Source organism: Ursus americanus, chromosome 1, assembly GCF_024610735.1.
Source record: "Ursus americanus isolate L20-20 chromosome 1, mUrsAme1.1.p, whole genome shotgun sequence".
In the NCBI taxonomy this organism is placed as follows: Eukaryota; Metazoa; Chordata; class Mammalia; order Carnivora; family Ursidae; genus Ursus; species Ursus americanus.
Genome location: NC_142127.1, coordinates 100,666,193 through 100,687,695, shown reverse-complemented (window position 1 = coordinate 100,687,695; position 21,503 = coordinate 100,666,193). Strand labels below are relative to the sequence as shown.

General features: G+C 57.3%; 1 protein-coding gene across 3 annotated transcripts in view; it reads left to right on the top strand.

Moving 5' to 3' along the window:
- The window catches only part of NGEF (neuronal guanine nucleotide exchange factor), a 103,022-nt gene extending 81,526 nt beyond the window's left edge, over nt 1-21,496 (top strand). For all 3 annotated transcript variants that reach the window (XM_045794105.2, XM_045794104.2, XM_045794106.2), the window contains 10 exons: nt 9,714-9,874; nt 11,168-11,320; nt 12,538-12,667; nt 14,827-14,901; nt 16,636-16,725; nt 17,758-17,921; nt 18,227-18,382; nt 19,070-19,149; nt 19,871-19,975; nt 20,528-21,496. In XM_045794105.2, coding sequence (XP_045650061.2) covers nt 9,714-9,874; nt 11,168-11,320; nt 12,538-12,667; nt 14,827-14,901; nt 16,636-16,725; nt 17,758-17,921; nt 18,227-18,382; nt 19,070-19,149; nt 19,871-19,975; nt 20,528-20,718 — 1,305 coding nt within the window. In that variant the 3' untranslated portion in view covers nt 20,719-21,496. The remainder of the gene's footprint in view (nt 1-9,713; nt 9,875-11,167; nt 11,321-12,537; nt 12,668-14,826; nt 14,902-16,635; nt 16,726-17,757; nt 17,922-18,226; nt 18,383-19,069; nt 19,150-19,870; nt 19,976-20,527) is intronic.
- Nucleotides 21,497-21,503: the final 7 nt, after the last annotated feature.

Here is a 21,503-nt window from a genome sequence, read left to right as displayed (position 1 = left end):
GGCAAAACACGTAAAAAACATGCTTTCAAAGAATGAACTAGGTGAATGTGTATGACACATTGAGTTTTTAAAAGGCAGGATAGAGGGGCTCCTGGACGCTCAGCTGATTGTGGGTCTGTCTCTCGGTTTCCCCTCAGGTGTGATCTCGGGGTCGTGGGCTTGAGCTCCACGGTGGGGGGCTCTGCACTATGCAGTCAGCTTGTCCCCCTCCCTCCTCCTCTGCCCCTCCCCTTGCTTGTGCTTACTCCTCTTTCTAAAATAAATAAATACAAATTAAAAACAAATTTTTTTAAAAGGCAGGATAGAACATTCCACCTATAGCAGAATTGGCACGGAAAATAAAGAGATGTAATAAATTACATTTTTGTCATTTCCAGTGGATCCAGTAGAGATATTTAAATAACTAGGGTGACCTAATAACTACTATAGTCACATGTGGTCGCAAATCACATGGACACACAGGCTTCCACATGTCTTGCTGAGTCTTTACGGTCTGACTATTTATTTATTTGGGAAAGGGAGACCGTGCACACCCATGCCACCCCCCATGCACACAGAGCTCTTGGGGGTGGGGGGCGGTGGGAGGAGCAGAGGGGAGGGAGAGGGAGAGAGTCTCTGACTCCCTGCTGAGCGTGGAGCCAGTCACAGGGCTCGATCCCACAACCATGAGACCATGACCTGAGCTGAAACCAAGAGTCAGATGTTTAACCAACTGAGCCACCCAGGCGCCCCTGATCTGACTTTTCCTATTTATTTTTAAAAGCCTAATGTGAGTGTCTATTTTGTTAATATTTGGCAAGGGACACAACAGTGAGATCTTCAGATATTTTTGTTCCAAATCAGTGATTTCTGCATTAGATCTCATTTATCAAAGCAAGTCAGACAACTCGTACCACCAGCTCAATCTGTTGTTGGAACATCTTCTCCTCAGCTACAAAAGCAGCAGGTTGCAATGAACTACTGTTCACACAAGGAAAATACCCCAAAATGATGGCCTTTTGGGAGGCCTCAGTCTTAGTCAGTCATTGAAGAATCACAGTTTAAGAATAAAATGGTATGTTTCCCTCCTTTTCTAAGTAAAAATTAGGTAGCTGAAATTGGAACACGTTGTCTTAGACGTCGGGTAGGATTTTCTTGGTTCTGTTTTTGTTTTTTAAACTTATTCTGAAACTCTTGGTTCCTACCCTCCTATTTGGAACGATGTTGGAGTTACTGTCTGAAAACACAGCAGTTTGAGAAAATAACCAGACATACTTTCAAATTACAAGGTTGGGCGGGAGGGGGCTGTCGAGGGGGTAGGCTGTTCCGCTGGGGGAGGACAGGGCCTTCCCCGGAACGCAGTGGACTGAGGACTGATCCTGAAAAGACACTCAAAAGCAAAGAGGAGGGACCAGGACTGGGGAGGGGTGGGGGCGGGCACCTCCCTGCTGGAAGCATCGCACAGTACTTGAGTCTCAGCAGGCTGACGCAGGGGTCCTGAGAAGTAATGGAGCAGCTGCAGGGGCCGTCCCCAGCATGACCTGGAGTGGTCACTCCTGCGGCTGGCAGGACTTGTGTCCCCGGCGAGCGCCAGGAACCTGTCGAGGCAAAGGGGATAGAAAAGACAGACTTGCTCTGGTCCCTGATCCTGGTGAGCTGGGTGTGCTTGAAAAATGAGCAGGGAAGGGTACTTGAGTGTCTCCACGGAGACAGGGTCACACAGACACTCCCTTGGGGTGGCCTGCGCGGGCTGGTCCTTTCCAGCAGCAGGACAGCCCCGGCTTCGTTCTGCCGGGGACCAGGAGGGAGGGGACGCAGTGGCTTCCCCAGTGCAGCTGTCTAGGGGATCTGTCAGGACCTACCACAATCTGAGTCTGCTTGGCCTCCGGAATGGGACAGGTTTTTTAGTTTGTTTTTCAACCTGTTTTCACAACTTTGAATTTTAATGTACTTTTTTTTTTTTTAAAGAAAACTATCCATTTTAGAAGAAAATTAATGGATTTTTAGTATGATGTACTTCTAACAAGAAATTAAATCGTGATTGTTATTTTGCTCACCAACCCGCCTTGAACCACATACTTGTCTCTTTAGGATAAACCTTAACCATTCAGCAAATGAGTCTCCAGTCAGGAGGGCAGGGCGTTTGCCCTGTGGTTTGAGTCCGAAGGTAGCCGTCACCCAGACCGTCAGATAGCTCCCGTCCTATGACAAACACCCTAACTCTTCTAACAAAGAGAACTTTGCATTTGTCATTTTTAAAAGGAATCTTTTGGATAAGTAATTTATGTGCCTAATATAAAGTGCAAAAAGAGTAAACGGATTTACAGTGAAAAACATCTCCTCCGCGCCTGTCCCCCGGGACCAGTGTCCGTGTGTCACACAAACGGTGAGCCTGCTAGTGGATTGTTATGTGTCCTGCTTTCTTTTTTAACTTGGTAAAACGTTTAAAAAATTTTTTCTGCATCAGCCCAAATGGAGCTCCCCATTCTTTTTTTTCCTACCCTGGCTTATGCTCTCTCTTCTCTCGCTCACTGTCTCTCAAATAAATAAAATCTTTAAACGAACAAAAAAACGTGGATCAAGGACAGTCAGTGCAGCATTGTTTAAGAATGAAGTCCCCACGGTGGAGAACCATGGCTAAGTGGCACTGCGGACTTTGAAGTTACCTGCTGTATAAATCTGGGGAAGAGACCGTCTTCACGCTCCGGTGCGAGGGTCCGGCTCGACGTCACCGCTGCACGTTAGTCGATCATTTTGTCTTGACCGAGGGGCTAGATCCTAAGTGGTAATTCACGGTGCTTTTAATCTGCATTTCTCTGACTGTGAGTGAGGCTGAACAGCGTTTCAACAATGTGTCTTTTTAACTTTTTACCTACTTTTGTGTACATTTTTTCATAAATCACCTTACCTGGTGGTCTGGAGAAAACGTAGCCATTGGCGCTTGTCGTGTGTGTGAGCTTCCCGAGGCTTGGGTTTGGACTGCTGGTGGCGTGGGGGGCACTCTGGGCCCCCAGGGGCTGCAGACAAGCTCGAATTTCCCACGTGAGCCCTAGGCCCGCAGCAACACGGTGGGGTCGTTGTTGCCACGCCCTGTGACAGCGGAAGCCTCACGACCTCCCTCAGTCTTGTCCCTCCTTGCGTTTCCCACGTGGACTGGACCTCACTGCAGTGGGTCAAGGCGCGGGCTCTGGAATCTGACTTCATCATTGTTCATGGAAGAAACAGACACTCTTAGGGACTTTTGTTTAGTGAGAGCCTTTTTGGAGTCACTTCCGGCCACCGTAATGCCTGTGACAGGTGAATTACTGTGCCAGCCACAGAAGGGAGCAAAGCCTCATGCCATTACCGTCAAACGTGAGCCGGTCCTGGTTTATGGGTGATACGGGTGGGTCAGTAATGCCCACCCACTCGTAACGTCCCCCCCCCGAAAGGTTCTGCTTCCCAGACCCCCTGCTCCCCACGCTCACGTTTGATGGTAATTTAGAGATTTTTCCTTGAACAAACTTAGGAAGCACCTCCTTGGAAGCAGCACATGATAAGCAGATGATTAAGGACCTGGACAGTCTGCAGCCCGGCGTAGGAGGGAGGCAGCTTCTGTATAAATCACAGCAGGCCCACTTCCGAGGAGACAGGGCGCTGGCCAGGCACCGCGGGGCTCTGGGCTCGTGGGGCCACCTCGGTGTCTGTGTGGAAGTCCTCCTCATTCCATAGCAGAGCACTGGACACACAGGGGCCCTGGAGTCAAAAGGACAAAACTCCACGTTTCACCACTCACAGGCCATGTGACCTCAGCACCCGCCTCTGCCTGGTGGGGACAGTCTGGGAGACCTTCAGGGCTGTCATGAGGACCGAGTGAGGTGATGGGTGCCTGTCGGGTGTTGGACGACCCTGGGGCCATTTGTCTCTGCTGACCCTGCACAGACAAGTTGGAGAGAACAAGGACATTCGTGACATCCGGTCACCGGGTGAGGGCTGCACCCACCTGTGTGTCTGAGCAGGAGTGTCCTGACTAAGAGAGAAACGTAGCCAAGCGTTTCCTGGATTTAGGGAGAGAAAGATGCTTCATTCTGGAGACAGGGGCAACAGGAACGGTCCTGAGTTCTTGGAAAATGAACCTTCTCTCTGGTGTGATTTTTGGGAAGCAGCACGTGCTGCATTACAGAATAATGAGAAGTCATCTGTCAGGTCTGAGTGGCCCTGGTGACGCAGGGCCTTCAGCGGAGATCATCTCCTTTCTCTTGACTCTGGTCCAGGCCTCACTCTGGTGACTTGGAATAATGCCCAACTTTTCCTTGTTCCACGAGAGGTGTGCGTCCTGTGTCAGGAGGGGGCTCCTGGCCAGGTCGGGTCAGATGACGAGCCAGGGCGGCCTGGAGGATGGAGAGCGCCAGAGTTCCTGGAGCTGGGTGGGAGATCAGGTGGCGCCTTGGCCAGCTTGGGCTGCCCTAAGTGCCTGCCCCAGACTGGGTAGTCCATACCAGGTGGGAGGACGCACGCGACCTTAAAAGATCCATTTTGTTCCCTTCGCCCGCTCAGATGGGAGCTCAGACCCGGCCACCATGGATAGCCTGTCCTGGGAAGAGCCTGGGACTTGGGAAGAGGCAAGGGGGGCTGCTCCCAACCCGGGACTGTCGGGGAGGGGGTGCCTCTGCTTCTTGGCTGTGCTGACGCCACAGTGGACAACTACGGCCGTGGACGCAGGCGGCCTTTGTCTCCAACCGCCACAGAGATCACCCTGGTGACTCAGGTCCCACGGGCACATCGTGATAAAGGGAAGGTGAGGGCGTCAGATGGCTGTGATTCACAAACACTGAGGTCAGGGGAAGCCGGAAAGAATCCAGAGCTGGACAGAACGCACCGCGTGGGGGGTTCAGAGCACCCTGAGTTACAAGGAGACGGTGCAGGTGAAGAGCAGGGTGGGGGACCACTTGGTCTGTGCTCGCTCTGCTGGTGGAAGAATGAGGACCAATGCCAGTGGCCACGTGGGAGTGGGGCGTGGAGGAGGTGGGCTCGCCTGGCCGGACCCGGAGGACCTGGGCAGACGGTGGAGGACAACACCAGCTGAACTGTCTGAGATCACAGCGACTGGGGGTCAGGAAACTGGGTTTTTAACAAGTAGTGCTCTGTGTTTTCGCACCTCCCTCGATCAGAAGCAGGTTGTGTTTGCCTCCAGGTGTCCCTGCTCCTGTTTGATTCCCCTTGCTGGTGGGCTGGGGTCTCATGTGTCTCTTCAAATGTATTGCTCTAACAGTGTGGCCCAGGTGGTCCTAACTGTGGGCTCCCTCCCCGCCCGTGGTGAGATGGCCTACAGCCCCCCAGCAAACCCCAGGCAGCCCCCGTGGCCCACACTGCATTAGCAAGGGATCCCAGCTTTGTGCGTCTCTGGAGTGTCTTATCTTCGAGGGGTGCAGTGCTTGTCTGAGATCCGCAGTCTCACGCGTCTCTGGACGGCCCCAGGGAGGGGTAGTTGCTACCAGCTGGACTAAGCCTGGCCGGCTCGTGTGAGACAGAGCGGGGATGGTCCCAGGCGGGACACCAATGATTTCTTTCTGTCGTTTCCTCTCTTTGGAGAACAATCTACATTTACTGGGAAGATAGGATCTTGTGCCTTCCAAGCGCGCTGGGGAGGCCTGCAGGGAGCTGGACGTGGCTTCACGTCCACAGGCCAGCTTGGAAGTGGTGTGAACACACCCAGAGCTCAGGAGCAACCCTCCCAGAAAACAGGGCTGTGTGGTTCTGGCCCACACAGCGGGCACGGGGACAGACTCAAAAATGCAAACAGGAGTCTGTTGTTCCCTCCGTGGTCCCCTCTCGTGGCCTGGCCACCAGTCCCCACTGTCCCACCAGGTGCCCACATCCCTTCTCTGAGTGAGCATTTGCGCCCCTGGGAATGGGCTTGCTGTCACATCCAGTGTCACCTCCTAGTACAAGCCCCCCTTGACCCCTCTGGCCGGAGCGCCATCTGTGAAGCTCAGTCCTGTGAGGGCAGCGCCCTGATGCCGGCTCGGTCATGACCCTGGGCGCCCAGCAGGTGCTCTGAGATGGGCGGGCCCCAGGCTGAGGACTGTCCGCTGGGGACTGTTGTTCCCATTTTGTGCGCATGGAAACAGGCTTAGCTGGGTAAAGCAGTTCGCATTCCTGGCCGACGTCTGCCTAACTCCAGGGCAGAAACCTTGACCGTTGTGCTGCGCAGCTGCCCCTAGCGGACGCCAGGCCCGCCACCGTCCCCGCCAACCGCAGAGCCACCCAGCCTGGCCCCTCCCGCGCAGCATCCAGAGCTGAGCGGCTCTCACCCCTTGAAAAGAACCCAGGCGGGAAGCGGTTTGGTGGTGGCAGGGCTGCAAAAGCCCTGGAAGCAGAGCAGGAATATTGGCAGGAATCACACAGAACACTAATCAGACCGAGCACTGAGAGCACCCTTGAGAGACCAGCCGTGATTCGTAAAGTCCGGGTCAGTCTAGCGGAGTATTCCGTGAGGCCAAGGTCCCGCGCGAGCCCGGCCACGCGGGTCACACAGCGGCCGGGTGGTGGGCAGCCAGCCTGGCCCAGAGCAGTGGTTTCTCAAGTGCCTGCAGTAAGCAAGTCACGCACATTCTTACACACGCTCACACACTCACACGCACATTCTTACACACATTCACATATGCATGCACATTCTTACACACGTTCACACACGCGCACGTTCTCACACACATTCACACGCACGCACGTTCTCACACACGCATGTTCTTACACACGTCCACACACTCACGCCCGTTCTTACACAGGCTCACACACACGCACCCATTCTTACACACGTTCACACACACGCACCCGTTCTTACACATGTTCACACACACACACATTCTTATGCTCATTCATACACACGTGCGTGCGCGCATTGATATGTATACGCTCACACATGTACGTGTTCTCACACTCACATATACACAGTCTCTCACATGCTCACATACACATTCACACACACACTCACACACACCTCTCCCCGTCTGCTCCGTGGCCTTTCTCACCGCCTGATCGGGAGTGTTGTGCTCCCGTCTGCTCTGTCCCCACCCCCAGGACGCAGGCTCCATGGTGGCAGGGAGTTGGCCGTGCTCACCACTGAATGCCCGGGGCCTAGACAGGCGCTCGGCAAACATGGGAGCAGTTGGGAGAGTGAGTGAGTGAGTGAATGAATGAGTGAGTGAGTGAGTGAGTGAGTGAGTGAATGAGTGAGTGAGTGAATGAGTGAGTGAGTGAGTGAGTGAGTGAATGAGTGAGTGAGTGAGTGAGTGAGTGAATGAGTGAGTGAGTGAATGAGTGAGTGAGTGAACAAGCGAATGAATGAGTGAGTGAGTCTGGAGAGCAGACAGAGCCCAGATCCCCATCAGCCCTGCGCTGCCGCTACGAGGCTTGAAAAAGGGTGGAAAGAATATCGATAAGGAAAAGGTGACCATATCGATGTGGCAAATACCGTGACTTAAAATGAAGGCAAGCAGCAAAGTTCACGGGCCACTAACGGCCTGTCAGCGGGGTTGGGGGGGGAGTCAGTGAGCAGCGAGGCAGGCCCAGCCCGCTGCGGGGTCCACTCAAGGGCCCTCCTGCCTCAGCCCCCTGAACCCCCAGAGACAAATGCCGTGGGCCCGGGGATGTGGGTGCAACCCCAGGCGGCCTGACGTGCGCCCCTCGGGGAGACACGCCGTCGTCTGTGGGGCCGCGGGCTGGGTACGGTGTTGTTTCCTCCCTGCAGACTCATCCGTGTCAGTGTTGGGGGGTTTTTTAGTTATATGTGCTTAGAACTTGCAAGATGCAGTGGCTTGACATTTCCTTAGGAAACTTAAATCTAGCAGCGGGGCCGTGGTTTGATGTCCGCGCGCTGACGCTGATGGAGGAGCCCCTTGCCGTCCGGGTGGAGCTCTTGACACCGGGCTTGGGGGGCCGTCGGCAGGTCGAGCACTGGGTCATCAGCACTGGGGCCGCCGGCGAGCCCGGCGGGTGGGATGTGCTGTCTGTGGCTTCGTCTGCTAAGTGGACCAGGCCGCTGTGACTTGGGGATGATTCCAGAGAGGCCGCAGGCCCGTCTCCTGTCAGCCCAGGTCAGGTGCAGATGCTAGGGCACCAGGTGGGCTCTGCTGCGGTGGCCCAGGCTCTGTGATGGGCGGGCGACCCCTGCCGTGACTTCCGTGTGAACTTTGTTGCTGTTGCTGGGCAGGTTTATGCTACCGCATGTCCCCAACTTACATACCTGTCCCTTCTTTTAATCCCTGCTCTGCCTGCGGTCTCACCGGGCAGCATGGTGGCGGGGCCCGTGCTCGGGAAACCCTTGCGTTGCGTCTCTGCTCGTCCACCATCCAGCGGTGACTTGGGGAGCATTACATCGCTTCTGCATCTGGTTCCTTTTGGTGAAACGGGAGCTCCTATAAGCTCTTCATGGGGGACCCGGGAGGATTCCTAGTGCGGTTGGAACAAATGCTAGTCCCTCCCTGTCTTCTTCCACCTGTCCTCGAAGAGCCCTGGTGCTCCAGCTTTCATCGCCAGAGCCTCGAGCCCTGTATCAGGGCTCTGGCCAGTGGCTGTGGGGGTTGCAGTGCGATGTGGGGTGGTCGGGGCATGGGGAGGACCAGAGTCCCTGTGCTCCTCCCTCTCCTTCCATCCCCCCTCGGGGGCCTCTGTAACAAATTAGCAGGCGGCGGGGGCCTCAGCGTCCCTGGGGCTCCGGGGAGCCCTTCGCCCTTTCTAGTGGCAGCTGCAGGCGGCCCTCAGCGTGGGGCAGCATACCGTGCTCCGCCTTGTCTCCACACGGCCTCCTCCCCATGCCTCCCCATCAGGCGTCCCTCCTGTGTCAAATACCTGTCATTGGATTCAGACTCTCAGTCCAGAGTGATGTCCTTGACATCCTTCTGTAAAGAACTTGTTCCCAAATAAGTTCACATTCGTAGGTGCCAGAGCCTCAGACATGGATGACACAGCTTTTGGGGGGTGAGTCCACAGTTCGCCCCACTACACGGTCCCTTCTGGGCAGCCACTGTGGGACCTGAGCCCACCCTCAGGAAGCATCGTTGGTTCGCTTGGGTGCAAGGGAGGAAGGTGAGCCAGAAGCTAGCACCCTTACTCCAGAGAAGTTCCTTGCTGGAGAGAACAGAGCCTCGTTTCGCTGTGTGCAAAGCCTTGATGATCAGAATAAGGGGGCCTCCAAAAAGCTTATTAGATTCCGGATTTCTTTTTCTTTCTCAAAATGAGATTTGATTTATCAATTACATTATAAAATTAGACTGTGAAAGAAATAAGATGCTCATTTTTCAATTTTCAGACATGTTAAAGGGTAAAAAGGTATAAGCTGCACCCCCTGCTGATATCTGTGGTTGACACTGTGGCCTGTGTCCTTCCAGCCGTCCCTGGAGCTGTAAGGGTGGGAGTCCCTCTGCACCGACGTTCATGCCCATCCCGCACCAGGGGACCCTCTGCGTCACCCTTAGCGGTTGCTGGGGCTCTGGTAGATGACTGACTCTTGGGTTTTCAGCCGCTCTGTGTTTCGGAGGTTAGGTGGTCTCCGGTGTTCAACACAGGGAGCCACGAGCACGTTCTCTCTACCTGTCGTGCACAGGGGGGCTCGCTGCCGGCGTGTGGAAGTGCCCTCACGCACACAGGCCAGCCTCTCTCTGCGTCTCTAACTGGGGGCGCAGTAGATGTCCCCCACAAGGTGAGGCCTGGGAGGTGACCCCTGGCCCTCCTCTTGCCTGTTTGTCCCGACACAGGCCATGTTCGAGCTGGTCACTTCCGAGGCCTCCTACTACAAAAGCCTGAGCCTGCTTGTGTCTCACTTCATGGAGAATGAGCGTCTGAAGAAGATCCTGCACCCGTCTGAGGCGCACATCCTCTTCTCCAACGTGCTGGACGTCATGGCCGTCAGTGAGCGGTGAGCCACCTGCCCTGGGCCTTGTGAGGCCAGGCTTCCAGAAGCTTCTCACCTGGGGCACGGCTGAAGCTGGTGGCAAGGGCTCGTTACACTGGCTTCTCTGCTTGTGTGTTTGGAATTATCTGTAGTAAGATATAAATAAATACGTAAACCCAGCCGTCTGCCACCCCTCCCAGCAGGGCGGCAGATTGCGTCCCCTGAGCAGGGCTGCTACCTGCAGATTCCTTCCCATCACCACAGGGCTCCACGCGTCCCCCACCGTCAGGCAGGTGTATGGTGGGTGTCCTGACCAGGTCCAGGGGGTCCGTGCGAGCTGCACTTTATCCTGGTGTCCTAAAACCCTGGCTGGGCGCGTGCACGGCCCCAAGACTCTCGGGGGGCCGGTGCAGAGCCCCGTCCCGGACGTGTGCCTTCTCTCTCCAACTGGATGGTGTTTGCAACCGTTTGTGGAAGCGGCTTGGGACCTGTGCCTCCGTCGTTTTGCCTGTACGAAGGATGGGAGAGGCTTAACTGGAGGCGGAATAAACCACCGTTAACTGATTCTCGCAAAGAAGAAAAGGACGCCAGTTGTACTGGGAAGATAGAACTTTCACCGACCATTTCCCGCTGGGTTGTGGAGTCTGAGGCTCCAAGTGCAAAACTCAGCTTTGGATGAGCTGGTCCAACTGCGCACGTTCAGATGTGAAGCCATGGTGTGGCAGGAGGGGCCCCTCCACCCCTGGGGCACCCCGGGCACTCTGTGGGCCCCCCGTGGGTCCCTCCTCCTCCGCACGGACACCCACCTCCTCAGGGCAGCCCCGCCCAGTGGGCTCAGGCACAAGGTTGCTGAGAGACCCCTTGGCCGCTTCACCCCGTTGGGGAAAGGGAGTCTTTTTATTTATGTATTTACTTACACTGTATCGTGGAGACTTCCAGACACGCAGGAGTAGAGACGCCCGTGTGACGAGCCCACCCCCGGCCCGGCATCTGGGTTTGCCCGCGTCCCCAGCCCTCCCCGCCACCCACAGGATCCCTCTGAAGCAAATCCCCGTCGTTGCCTCATCTGTGAACACGCCAGCATGTGTGTCAAACATAAGGCCCCTTTCTCTCTCTTTTAAAAACACCCCTAATGCTCTTACGCACCTAAAAACACTGGACAAATAATTCCCTGATGTGACCAAATGTGCCCTCAGTGTGGGGATCACGTCCTGCCGCGTCTGTGGCTTTGCACGAGCCGGGCCCGGGGGCGGCGATGTGTCCTGAGTGTCCCTGTCAGGTGCCCTTAACCCGAGGCGCCCCCCCCCCCCCCCGCAGGTTCCTGCTGGAGCTGGAGCGCCGGATGGAGGAGAACATCGTCATCTCGGACGTGTGTGACATCGTGTACCATTACGCTGCCAACCACTTCTCCGTGTACATCACCTACGTCAGCAACCAGACGTACCAGGAGAGGACCTACAAGCAGCTGCTGTGAGTGCCCCCCATCCCCGGCTGCGGGCTCTGGCTCCTCCCACCGGGACACCGAGCCGCGGTCCTCGGGCCTCTGCTTTCCCAGCGTACTCCAAGCCTGGCATGTTCCAGGGCCGCGGGGTCACTAGAGAAATGTTAACCCCACGACCATCAGCCATGGTGCCCATGGGACCTGTGTCCAGAACGGCTGGGCTGAGCTCTGTGACGCTTAAGAAAGAGGGTTTGAGGCGGCGAGGGCCCCTCGTGTCCCAGGAGGTCGGGAAGATGGTTTGAACTAGAGCTGGAGGCAAGGGTGGGGCAGGAGGGCGTCTTGGTGACGTCCCAGCAACACCCTTGATTTTGTCACTCATCTGCCCACTTGCCAGCTTCCCTGGGGTTTCGGTTGATGAGGTGATTTTCCAGTCAATCTGCCTCTTTTGACTGCCTCGCACGCCTGTGCCGCGCTCCAGTGACAGTTAACACTGACGTGTGCTTAGCTCCGCTCAGGAGCGCCGCGGGCTCCCTGAGAAGTCACATCTGAATGTTACACTCCCCTGGGCCTTGTCGGCAAGCCACGCCGCTCACTGTGGACGTTGGAAAACTTGAGCATTCAGGGTTTGGTGTTTTACGCTTGGGGGTTGAAAACTAGGATTTGAGGGAATCAGGACACCAGTTCTGAGGACAAACATGGAGGCGACAAGCAGAGAACAGGATCCCGGTGTTGCAGGGCCGAGGGGACAAGGGTGTACCCCTCCAGCCAGGTGGGCCCGAGGGCAAGGCGGCGAGCCGGCGTCCCTGCTGACGTGCCGCCCAGCAGGTCCCTGGAGCCCGTGTCAGGGCGGCCCCCTCTTCCCACTGCCGAGCCACCTGCAGACAGGACATCCCTCCGGCCCTTGTCCCCAGCCTGCTGCTGTTCCTGTCTCTCCGTGGGTTCACCTTGCCGCCGGTCCCTGCTGGGTAAATCACCAGATCCTGCATCTGAGTCATAGACTTGGCCACACGAGGAATTCTTACCTTCCCACATGTAACATATTGTGCTAAGTTTTCGTGGGCCAGCCATGTGAAGCCACTATTGTTACTTGACTTGTGCGTGAACAGTTGATTTTCCAGTAAAAGAAAAGAAAAATCAACGTGTGTTCCGTGCCCGTGGGCTGTCCGGTTCCTCCGAGGCTGTGGACGTACTTCTGATTCACGCCTCCTGCGAGCCAGAGCCCGACTCTCACGTCTGTGTCCCCCAGCCAGGAGAAGGCCGCCTTTCGGGAGCTGATTGCGCAGCTGGAGCTGGACCCCAAGTGCCGGGGGCTGCCCCTGTCCTCCTTTCTCATCCTGCCTTTCCAGAGGATCACACGCCTCAAGCTGTTGGTGCAGGTACCAGCCTCTCCCACCCGACGTGCAGGCCGGGCTTGCGTATGCCTCTCCCGCTGCAGACCGTTTCCCTTGGTCGTTCCAGGCTTCTGCTAGTTTTCTAGGAAGTCCGTTTGTTCCACAAATCATAATGAAGCTCCTACTGTGTACCAAGCAGTGGGAGACTCAGCTGCTGTTCCCAGCGAGCCACAGTCCGGGAGAGGGATCGGCGAGCACGCAAGGAGGAAGTGGTCATGGCTGTGAGGACAGTGAAACGGGGGTGGGGGCACATGATTGGGAGGTCACTGCCTGGTCACCACCAGGTGCGGGTCAAGAAAGACTCTTAGACAAGTGACATTTGAGCTGAGACTTGGCAGACGGACAGGAGCCATTCAGGTGATAGATAATTGCTTATGCAAAGGCCCTGGGGCAGCGAGGCTCGCAGGCAGGAAGGCCAGTGGTGAGCTGAGGGCACTTGACAGGAGTGAGTGCAGAGATGTGGTGAGGCCAGTGGGGGCCCTGAGGGACCAGGCAAGATGCTGGCTTCATTCTTCAGCAGGACGGGGCGTCGCCTGATCTAACTCCTTTTGGAGAGAGCACACAGCGCTGTCTGTGCAGAGTGATGGGCAGGAGAGCAGGAGTGCAAAGGGGAGAAGGGGTCAGGAAGCCGTGGCAGAAGGCAGCTTGGCCTGGGGGCGAGGCGGAGAGTGGGAGTGGGAGAAGGAGGGGAGACCCTGGAGGGAAATCAGAATTGAGAGGCCCACTTGAGAGGAAGAGTGTGAGCTGGAGCGTGAGGGATGGAGCAGCCCTTCCCGAGGTGGGGAGACAGGCTGGGAGAGGTCGGGGTTCAGTGTGACCTTGCTGAGCAGACGACTGAGCAAGCGAATCTCCACCACGATCAGAGCTAAAGGGAGAAGTCAGGGAGGGGCCTCTCGGCATCGAGGTGGCATTTAGTGAGACCATCAAGGAAGGAGAGAAAGGGGTCCCAAGACCCAGCCCTGGGGACAGTGCCCAAGGAGGCGAGGCGAGGAAGGAGGAAGCCCAGGAGGGCTGGGGCGAGGGAAGCCTGAAGAGGGGACATTTCCTGAAAGGGCATCATCTCCCATACGGCGGGGACCCAGTGGCAGCGGGAGTGGAAGGTGTGGCCCTGGCCGTGGCTCTGAGGGCGATGAGCTGAGAGGGTGACCTGCGAGCCACAGTTAGGGGAGCTCAGAGGTCGGACGGGGGGAGGCCGAAGCCCTGGGCCAGCTAGCTAGCTCCATGGCGGCGGTAGTAAGGACAGATCGCAATGGGGGGGGGGGCGTGGTGGGATTGGGGGGGACAGGGCCCAGAGGCCTGAGACCAAAGAGAGAGACAGAGAGGGGCGTCAGAGGAAGCAACCCCCCACCCCCAGGACAGCCTGAGAGCGCTCTGCGAGAACTCAGAGAACTCAGGGAGCACGCAAGTCACAGGACACCATCAACGAAGGGGTTACGTGTGATTTTTTTTTTTTAACTTGGAAAAAAGGAAACAGAAGACGGGGAAACATTTAAGAAATGATAGGAAAAGAGCATATATGGATATATAAAAATCTTAATTTTTATACAATGAAAACCAACAAAAGTAAGATCAAGACCTACCTTAATGTGTTGAGGAAGCCCGGGGGCGAGGGGAGGCCGGGTGGCGGCGTGGAGCCATCGGGGAATGCTTTCCGAGGAAGCATGTTTGAGGTAAAGGTCATGTAAGCCTCATTTTGTTAATTCAAGAAAATCGAACTGTTGGAAAAAAGGCATTTTCATCAGAAAAACCAGAGTTAAAATCTCAGGGTCATTGGGACTTGGCTACAAAAGGCAGTCCCAGGGGCAGGGCAGGGCAGGCCCCCCACCATGCCGCCCCGAGCGTTGCACACCCCTTGGGCCGGGGCTGGCCTGAGCGTGCCCATCCCCTCCCTGCCGGGCCAGCACGGGCACCAGCGTTGCTTTGATGTCCTCGTTGAGCTCCCCTGGGGATCTCAGGCAGCAACTAGGCCTTCATGGTTAAGGCTCTGGGGAAGCCTGCCTGTGGGTCAGGGTGCTCGGTCCTGCGCCCTCTGTGGGTTCTTCTGCGCCCCAGTTGGTCTCTTCATTGTGCCACCGCTGCGTGGGGGCGGGGCGGGGAGGAAAGGCCAGCCGGGATCCAATTAATGCAGATTTTCCTGTGCTCAGAACATTCTGAAGAGAGTGGAAGAAAGGTCTGAGCGTGAGTGCACGGCCTTGGATGCCCACAAAGAGCTGGAAATGGTGAGCTGTGCTTCCTCCTCCCTTCTTGTCCCCAGTGGACTGTGTTCCTTGTCCGGACCCCCGCCTTCTGGTCCTGCTTCCTCCTCTGTCGCCGCATCTTTGGAAAGTGCAAATTCATTTTAATACCTGCTTTTACAATCAAAAAGTCATTGAGGGGCGCTTGGCTGGTTCAGTCAGGGGAGCACGTGACTCTGGAGCTCAGGGTCGCGAGTTCAAGCCCCACATTGGGCATAAAGATTACTTCAAAAAAAAAAAAAGAAAAGAAAAGAAAAGGAAAGTCACTGAGTCGCCCAAACAGATCAGGTGAGGCCTGAGTAGAGCGCCTTGCTGTCGCTGTGCCAGGGTCGGCCTGGGCCACAGCCGTGGTGACCTCTGCTGCCCCCCACAGGCCGTCTCTCTCACAGGCCCCATGCTTGTCCTTGCCTGCTTCTAGTGTCTTCCCTCCTGGTACGGCCCAGGGAGCTGGATCTGGCTCTTCTTGTGCGCTGACACAGCCCTGCCCTGTGTCTTCCTCCCCATGCCTCTCCCCGTGTCTGGGCTGCTCCCCTCCTGTCTGCGGGAGGACTCACTGGCCCTGCCAAGCCCTGGGCTTTTTCTGCCCAGAAGCGAAGACGCCATGTCCATTCCTCACCCTTGGAGAAGCGGTTTCTCTTGCGAGTTGCCGGCAGAGTTATGGGTGTGCCCGGGGTGGGGGTCAGCACACGTGTCCGTCCTTGCATGCGCGGCTACCGTGGATCCTCTCCTCCGTCTCAAAGTGCCAGTGACTGTGATGGGCGAGAGCCTGCTATTGGGGGGCCCTTTCCTCTTCTTGTACCAGAGGTAGCAGCTCAGTAAAAGGACTGGCCTCGGCGGGCATCTGATGGCAGTTCTAAGCCATTGGAGCTGCAAAGGCTGCTTCTCACTGTTGTCTCCCTGGCCGGCGCCTCCTCCTGTCCCTTACCGGTTGGCCACTTGGCAGCTGGTCGGGGAGGGTGAGTGCCCCGGGAGCCAGGCAGCATCTTTCAGGGCCCTCTGCCCTCCCCTAGGACCCATGCACCTGATCAGGCGGAGGGTTCATCCCCGCCCCCACTGGGCCCCAGAGGGTGAGTCCTGTGTGCCGGGGGCCAGCCTCTCTGTTTCTTAAGTACTCTGCTGTCACCTCTCTTTCCTTCCTGTCTAACGAAAGCTATGCTTGTGCTTCTCGTAATTCACCTTTTTCTTAACAAAGGTGGATTTTTAGGGGCGCCCGGCTGGCACAGTCGGTAGAACATGCGATTCTTGATCTCGGGGTTGTGGGTTCGAGCCCCTTGTGTGTAGAGATTACTTAAAAAATAAAATCCATAAACAAATAAAATAATGGTGGATTTTTTTAATTTATTAAAGTAATTGATGTTCAATACAAAAAAAAAATTGAGCAGGTGCCCACAAGTGAAAGGAAGAGGGTAAAGATGGCCTGTCACCCCACACCTCGCTGCTGGCATGCAGGTGCCCGCCCTGGCACACCTGCACATACAACTGCAACCTTCGCAAAAAGGGACTGTGGTTTCCAAGCAGGCTCTGCTCTGCATTTTAGTGCATGTAAAATTATTGCAGTTTTTAATGAGTTCGGCCAGAGCAGAGAGCCGTAACGAGGAGCGGGCCAGCTGGTCTCAGCTGCAGGCGCTGTCTGCCACGCTCTGGGGCCTGCGTGGACAGAGGAAGTGGCCGGGAACAGCTGGCTGCCCCTGGCCTCATGTGTCCCCCTTCTTATGCCAGGTGGTAAAAGCGTGCAACGAGGGCGTCAGGAAAATGAGCCGCACGGAGCAGATGATCAGCATTCAGAAGAAGATGGAGTTTAAGATCAAGGTGAGCCTGTGCCCGTCCGTGTGTCCCCAGCCCAGCTGGGCGGGCCGGGGGCATCTGTCCCTGGTTGAGTTCAGTGATTGGCCACCCTCGCGTCTCAGTGCAGTGGCACCTTCATTGACGTCTCTCTTGACACCCCTAGCTGCCCCTGCCTGCCCCCCTGACCATGCCATCACATTGGCCTGTGCTTACGGGGTGCAAGACCCTGGAGCTGCCTGCTCTCATTTCTTGGTTGTGTGACCTTGAGCAGTTCGTTGACATGAAGCATGTGACAGGGACCATTCCAGGGATTCTCACATGGGGGTCGTGAGGGGGGACTGAAAATCTGACAGCAGTTACCGACCTCCCCTGATTTTATGTCAAGCTTCAGGCATCCGTGAGCCCGAAAGGCCCCTGGGGCCTGGTTTCTGGTGACATGGGCACATGAGGACACCATGCCCACTGAGGGTCCCTGAGGTCCTGCTGTGTTTAGGAACTGAGCCCCAGCTGAGGATGCAGACATGGCCTTCTGGGCTCCCCTCATGTCTCCCCCTGCTGGCTCGACCACTGGGTGCCAGGAGCCTCCCCCGAGCCACGCAGCGGGTGCCTGCAGACCTGGCCGGCTTGTCCCACGGCACCCAGTTCTCTCCTCTCCGCTGTGAACTTGGCTCCTCCTCTGATTCTGCAGGTGCCCACACATACACACACACACACACCCATGTAGAGACTCGGGTCCACGTAGACACACTTAGACACAAGCACATGCACAACAGACAAATGCAACAGCTGCACCCAGGCACAAATAGGCACACACAGCCACACACATGCACGTGTACCTGGGAGTGTGTGTGCGCGCGCACACACACACACGCACACACACACCCCGCCCTTCCTGCATTTGCCCAGGACTACTCCGTCCTTCCACTGCACCCCCAGGGCCGCACCCCCTGCTGCTCCTCAGGTTAGCACTCCAGTGACGCAGGTGGGGTGGGGGGAGTCGTGAGGGGAGGCCTGGAGGGGCACGGCCTTTCTGACGGCATCCCCCCACCCGCCCAGTCGGTGCCCATCATCTCCCACTCCCGCTGGCTGCTGAAGCAGGGTGAGCTCCAGCAGATGTCGGGCCCCAAGACATCCCGAACGCTGCGGACCAAGAAACTCTTCCGGGAAATTTACCTCTTCCTCTTCAACGACCTGCTGGTGATCTGCCGCCAGATCCCTGGGTGAGCAGCTGGCCCCCACCCTGGAGGAGGGGGCTTGGCCGGCCCCGGGGCTGTGGGCAGGGCAGGCGGAGCTCGGGCTACCCCCTCGGTCACCGTGCTACCCCTCGGTCAGTGCTACCCCCTCGGTCACCGTGGGAGGTGGCAGTCTGGGGGTGAGGGGGACCGGTGTTCAGGTGGGGCGCTTCCAGAATGAGGTGAGGAGTGACCAGAACAGTAGGGCCAGCAGGACTGGGGGTGTGGGGTTCCCTGGGACTCAGGGGCCTCCTTGGGACCAACACACCCACCCTGCCACCCTGGGTCCCCAGAGACAAGTACCAAGTGTTTGACTCGGCCCCACGGGGCCTCCTCCGCGTGGAGGAGCTGGAGGACCAGGGCCAGACGCTGGCCAACGTGTTCATCCTGCGGCTGCTGGAGAACGCGGACGACCGGGAGGCCACCTACATGCTGAAAGCGTCTTCTCAGTGAGTGCCCCACGCCGCCAGCCCTGCCCCTGACGCCCGAGGCGCCTCTGAGTCCCCTTCCCAGGTGGAGCAAGGCTCGGGGCTCGGCACACGCCTGGTGGTCCACCGGCCACCAGGGGCTGCCATCAGTTGGGGGCTTTGTGTCTGTGTGTGTCCCCTCGGGGAAGGGGCCTCTCTTTCCTCATGAGATGTAGAACCCTTGGGGCCACGCTGACCAGTGCGCCACACCACGGGGTGGTCCCAGGGCCATCGTATCACCCCTCTGAGCAGTCAGGCCCCCTGCCCTGCAGCCCCCGGGCTCTGGGACAGCCAGGGTCAGTGTGGAGAGAGGTTCTGTGAGCCCCGTGTGGTGCCCAGCATTTGTCCCCACTGGACAGAGCTCACAGGTCACACCCCCATCTCAGTCCAGTTCCCACCACCCCGATGGGGACAACGACAACCTCCCTGGCTCCATATCTGAGAGCCTGAGGCTTCAGGGGTGTTTGGGGTGTCTCGGACGGCTCTCCCTCACCAGCTGACTTTCACGCATGTCAGGGAGATTCTGTAGGGCTCCCCATGCCTCGCCCCTGGATTCTGCCCCCCCCACACACAGCTGTCCTGCTGTGGCCTTGTGGGATGCCTGGCACCACGCCTGGAGGGAAAGGGGGTTGCTCTGTGGTTTTGGCAGTGTCCTCCTCCATGTTCCAGGAGTGAGATGAAGCGTTGGATGACCTCACTGGCCCCCAACCGGAGAACCAAGTTTGTTTCCTTCACTTCCCGGCTGCTGGGTAAGTGTCCTCAGGGAGGAAGCGGCCGCCTGCAGGGCAGGGCGGGCAGGTGCGGGGCAGGTGCTCTCTGCACTCCTGATGGGGCAGTGCCTAGGAGCCGGCCGTTCCAGAGGCCAGCGTGGCTTCCCCCGCCAGAAGGGCCCGAAGACCAATCCGGGTGGAGAAATCAGTGTCACTGAGCTTCACAAACATGTGGCTGGTTAATAATGAAATAAGTCACTGGGTCCTAAGTAACAGGTCCCACAAGGAAACCAGGAGGAATTTGGGCCCAGAAGGCAAACATCAGTGTTCTTTTGGGGTAGCCAGCTGTCTGAAAACCTTTAAAATATAAAAGGGTGCGGGCCCACCTGCCTCCCAGAGAAGCTGCTAGCCCTGACTGCGCTGAGTCCCGGCCCTCCCAGAACAGCTCCTGGCACCACATCGCAGGTCCGAGAAGTTCCTTCTGAAGTCCAAAATAAGCCCCCCGCCCAGCCCATTCATCCCTTTACCCATAGATTGTTTCTCTTCAGAGCCCCTGGTGGTTTAAACCATGTTTTCTCTGGAGCCAAACCCTCCTCTCCCTCAAACAGACCCTTTCCAGTGGCTGTGGGAATTCGCACTGCTCTGTCAGACAGGCGTGCCTGCCCGGCTAACCTGGGGGGTGTCCAGGCTTTGCCGGGTACGGAGCAGGACGGGTGACACGGTGACGAGGACGTGCCGCCTCCCTCTCTCCTCCCTTCAGACTGCCCCCAGGTCCAGTGCGTGCACCCGTACGTGGCCCAGCAGCCGGACGAGCTGACGCTGGAGCTGGCCGACATCCTGAACATCCTGGAAAAGACTGAAGACGGTGAGGCCCGGGACTGGGTGCACCTCCCACCCGCGCCACCCCTTCCCCACCCCCGCACTCTGCACCAGTCTGAGGGATCAGGTGGGGGTGTCCGAGCCCCATGTGCAGAAGCAGACATCACGAGGCTGAGGCTCCGAGACAGGCTGCCCAACAAGAGGGTGATGGCGGTATTCCAGACACCAAGTGGTCAGCTTGGTTACCTCTCCCTTTTGGGGGCTGCCTTGCGGTCTCCTGGCTTCATGCTGAGCAGCAGACAGTTGCTGAGGGCTCAGGAATGGGTTCCAGTCAATATATTTGGGACACACCGTGGCACCCCAGGACCACGTTCCCCAGGAGGGTGTCAGGGCAGTGCTTCCACAGCTTGTGGGAGAAAACCCAATCTGAGCGTGGCCAGCAGTGGTTCGCCGAGCAGGTGCCCTCTGGAAAGGCCGGCTGGGCTCCTGCACCTCCCTCACCTCTCCTCCCCGCACAGATGAGAGCCCTGGCTGGGATGGAGGCTCAGCCCTCAGCCTCACCCCCACAGCCTGACCCTCCCAACCTGTCCCTACACAGGGTGGATCTTTGGCGAGCGTCTGCACGACCAGGAGAGAGGCTGGTTCCCCAGCTCCATGACTGAGGAGATCTTGAATCCCAAGATCCGGTCCCAGAACCTCAAGGAATGTTTCCGAGTCCACAAAATGGATGACCCTCAGCGCAGCCAGAATAAGGATCGCAGGAAGCTGGGCAGCCGGAATCGGCAATGACCCCCGGCCCAGGTCACCAGCCTGGCGGGAGGACGCGGGCGGGCCAGAGCAGCCAGGCAGGCCAGCCCCAACGGACGGCGGAGGGGCTCTGGGGGAAGGCAGGCGCCTCGTGCAGGAGTCACCCCCACCCTTCTCCCTGCCGCGTGCTGAGTGCTCATGTGTCTTGGCCCCTCGCTTGCAAACTGGAGAAAGGGTGCCTACGTCTTTCCTCTGCTGCGTTTAGAAACGAGAAAGTGTATTTTAAACAGTATTCTACCACCTCTCCCTCTTGTCTCAGAGGGGGTGGAAGTGGACTGGCATGCTCCAGGGGCCTTCCCAGGCAGTGCAAGAGGCCCCAGCCCTGGGCTGTCCCTGGCCGAGGGCAGGCTGGAAGGATTGTCATGACCCCCTGCACATGTCCTTCTCTACCCTGGAAGCCATTAGAACTCACCAGGCGTGCAGACGGACCGCCCTTGCCTGAGCTTGATGAGCAGCCCTTGGTCTCTGATTCAAACGACCGAGAGACCAAATGCCTCTGTCCTCCCCCTCCCCAAGCCTCTGCCAGCCTCTGGCTGCACGGCCAGGCCCTGCTTCTTGGCAGGCCTACCAGAGCTTGGCCGAGGGCCTATGCCACCTCTGGCTCCCTGACAAGCTGGATATAACTTGTGTCTTCTGGCCCCTTCAGGAGCCCAGGTGTTGTGAGGAATGAATTGGTCACTGCATCCTGTATCGGTTTTGGTTCCGAGAAAAGCAAATATCATTTTTGGCTGCATTAAAAGAAGCATCATGTATAAAATAATGGAGGT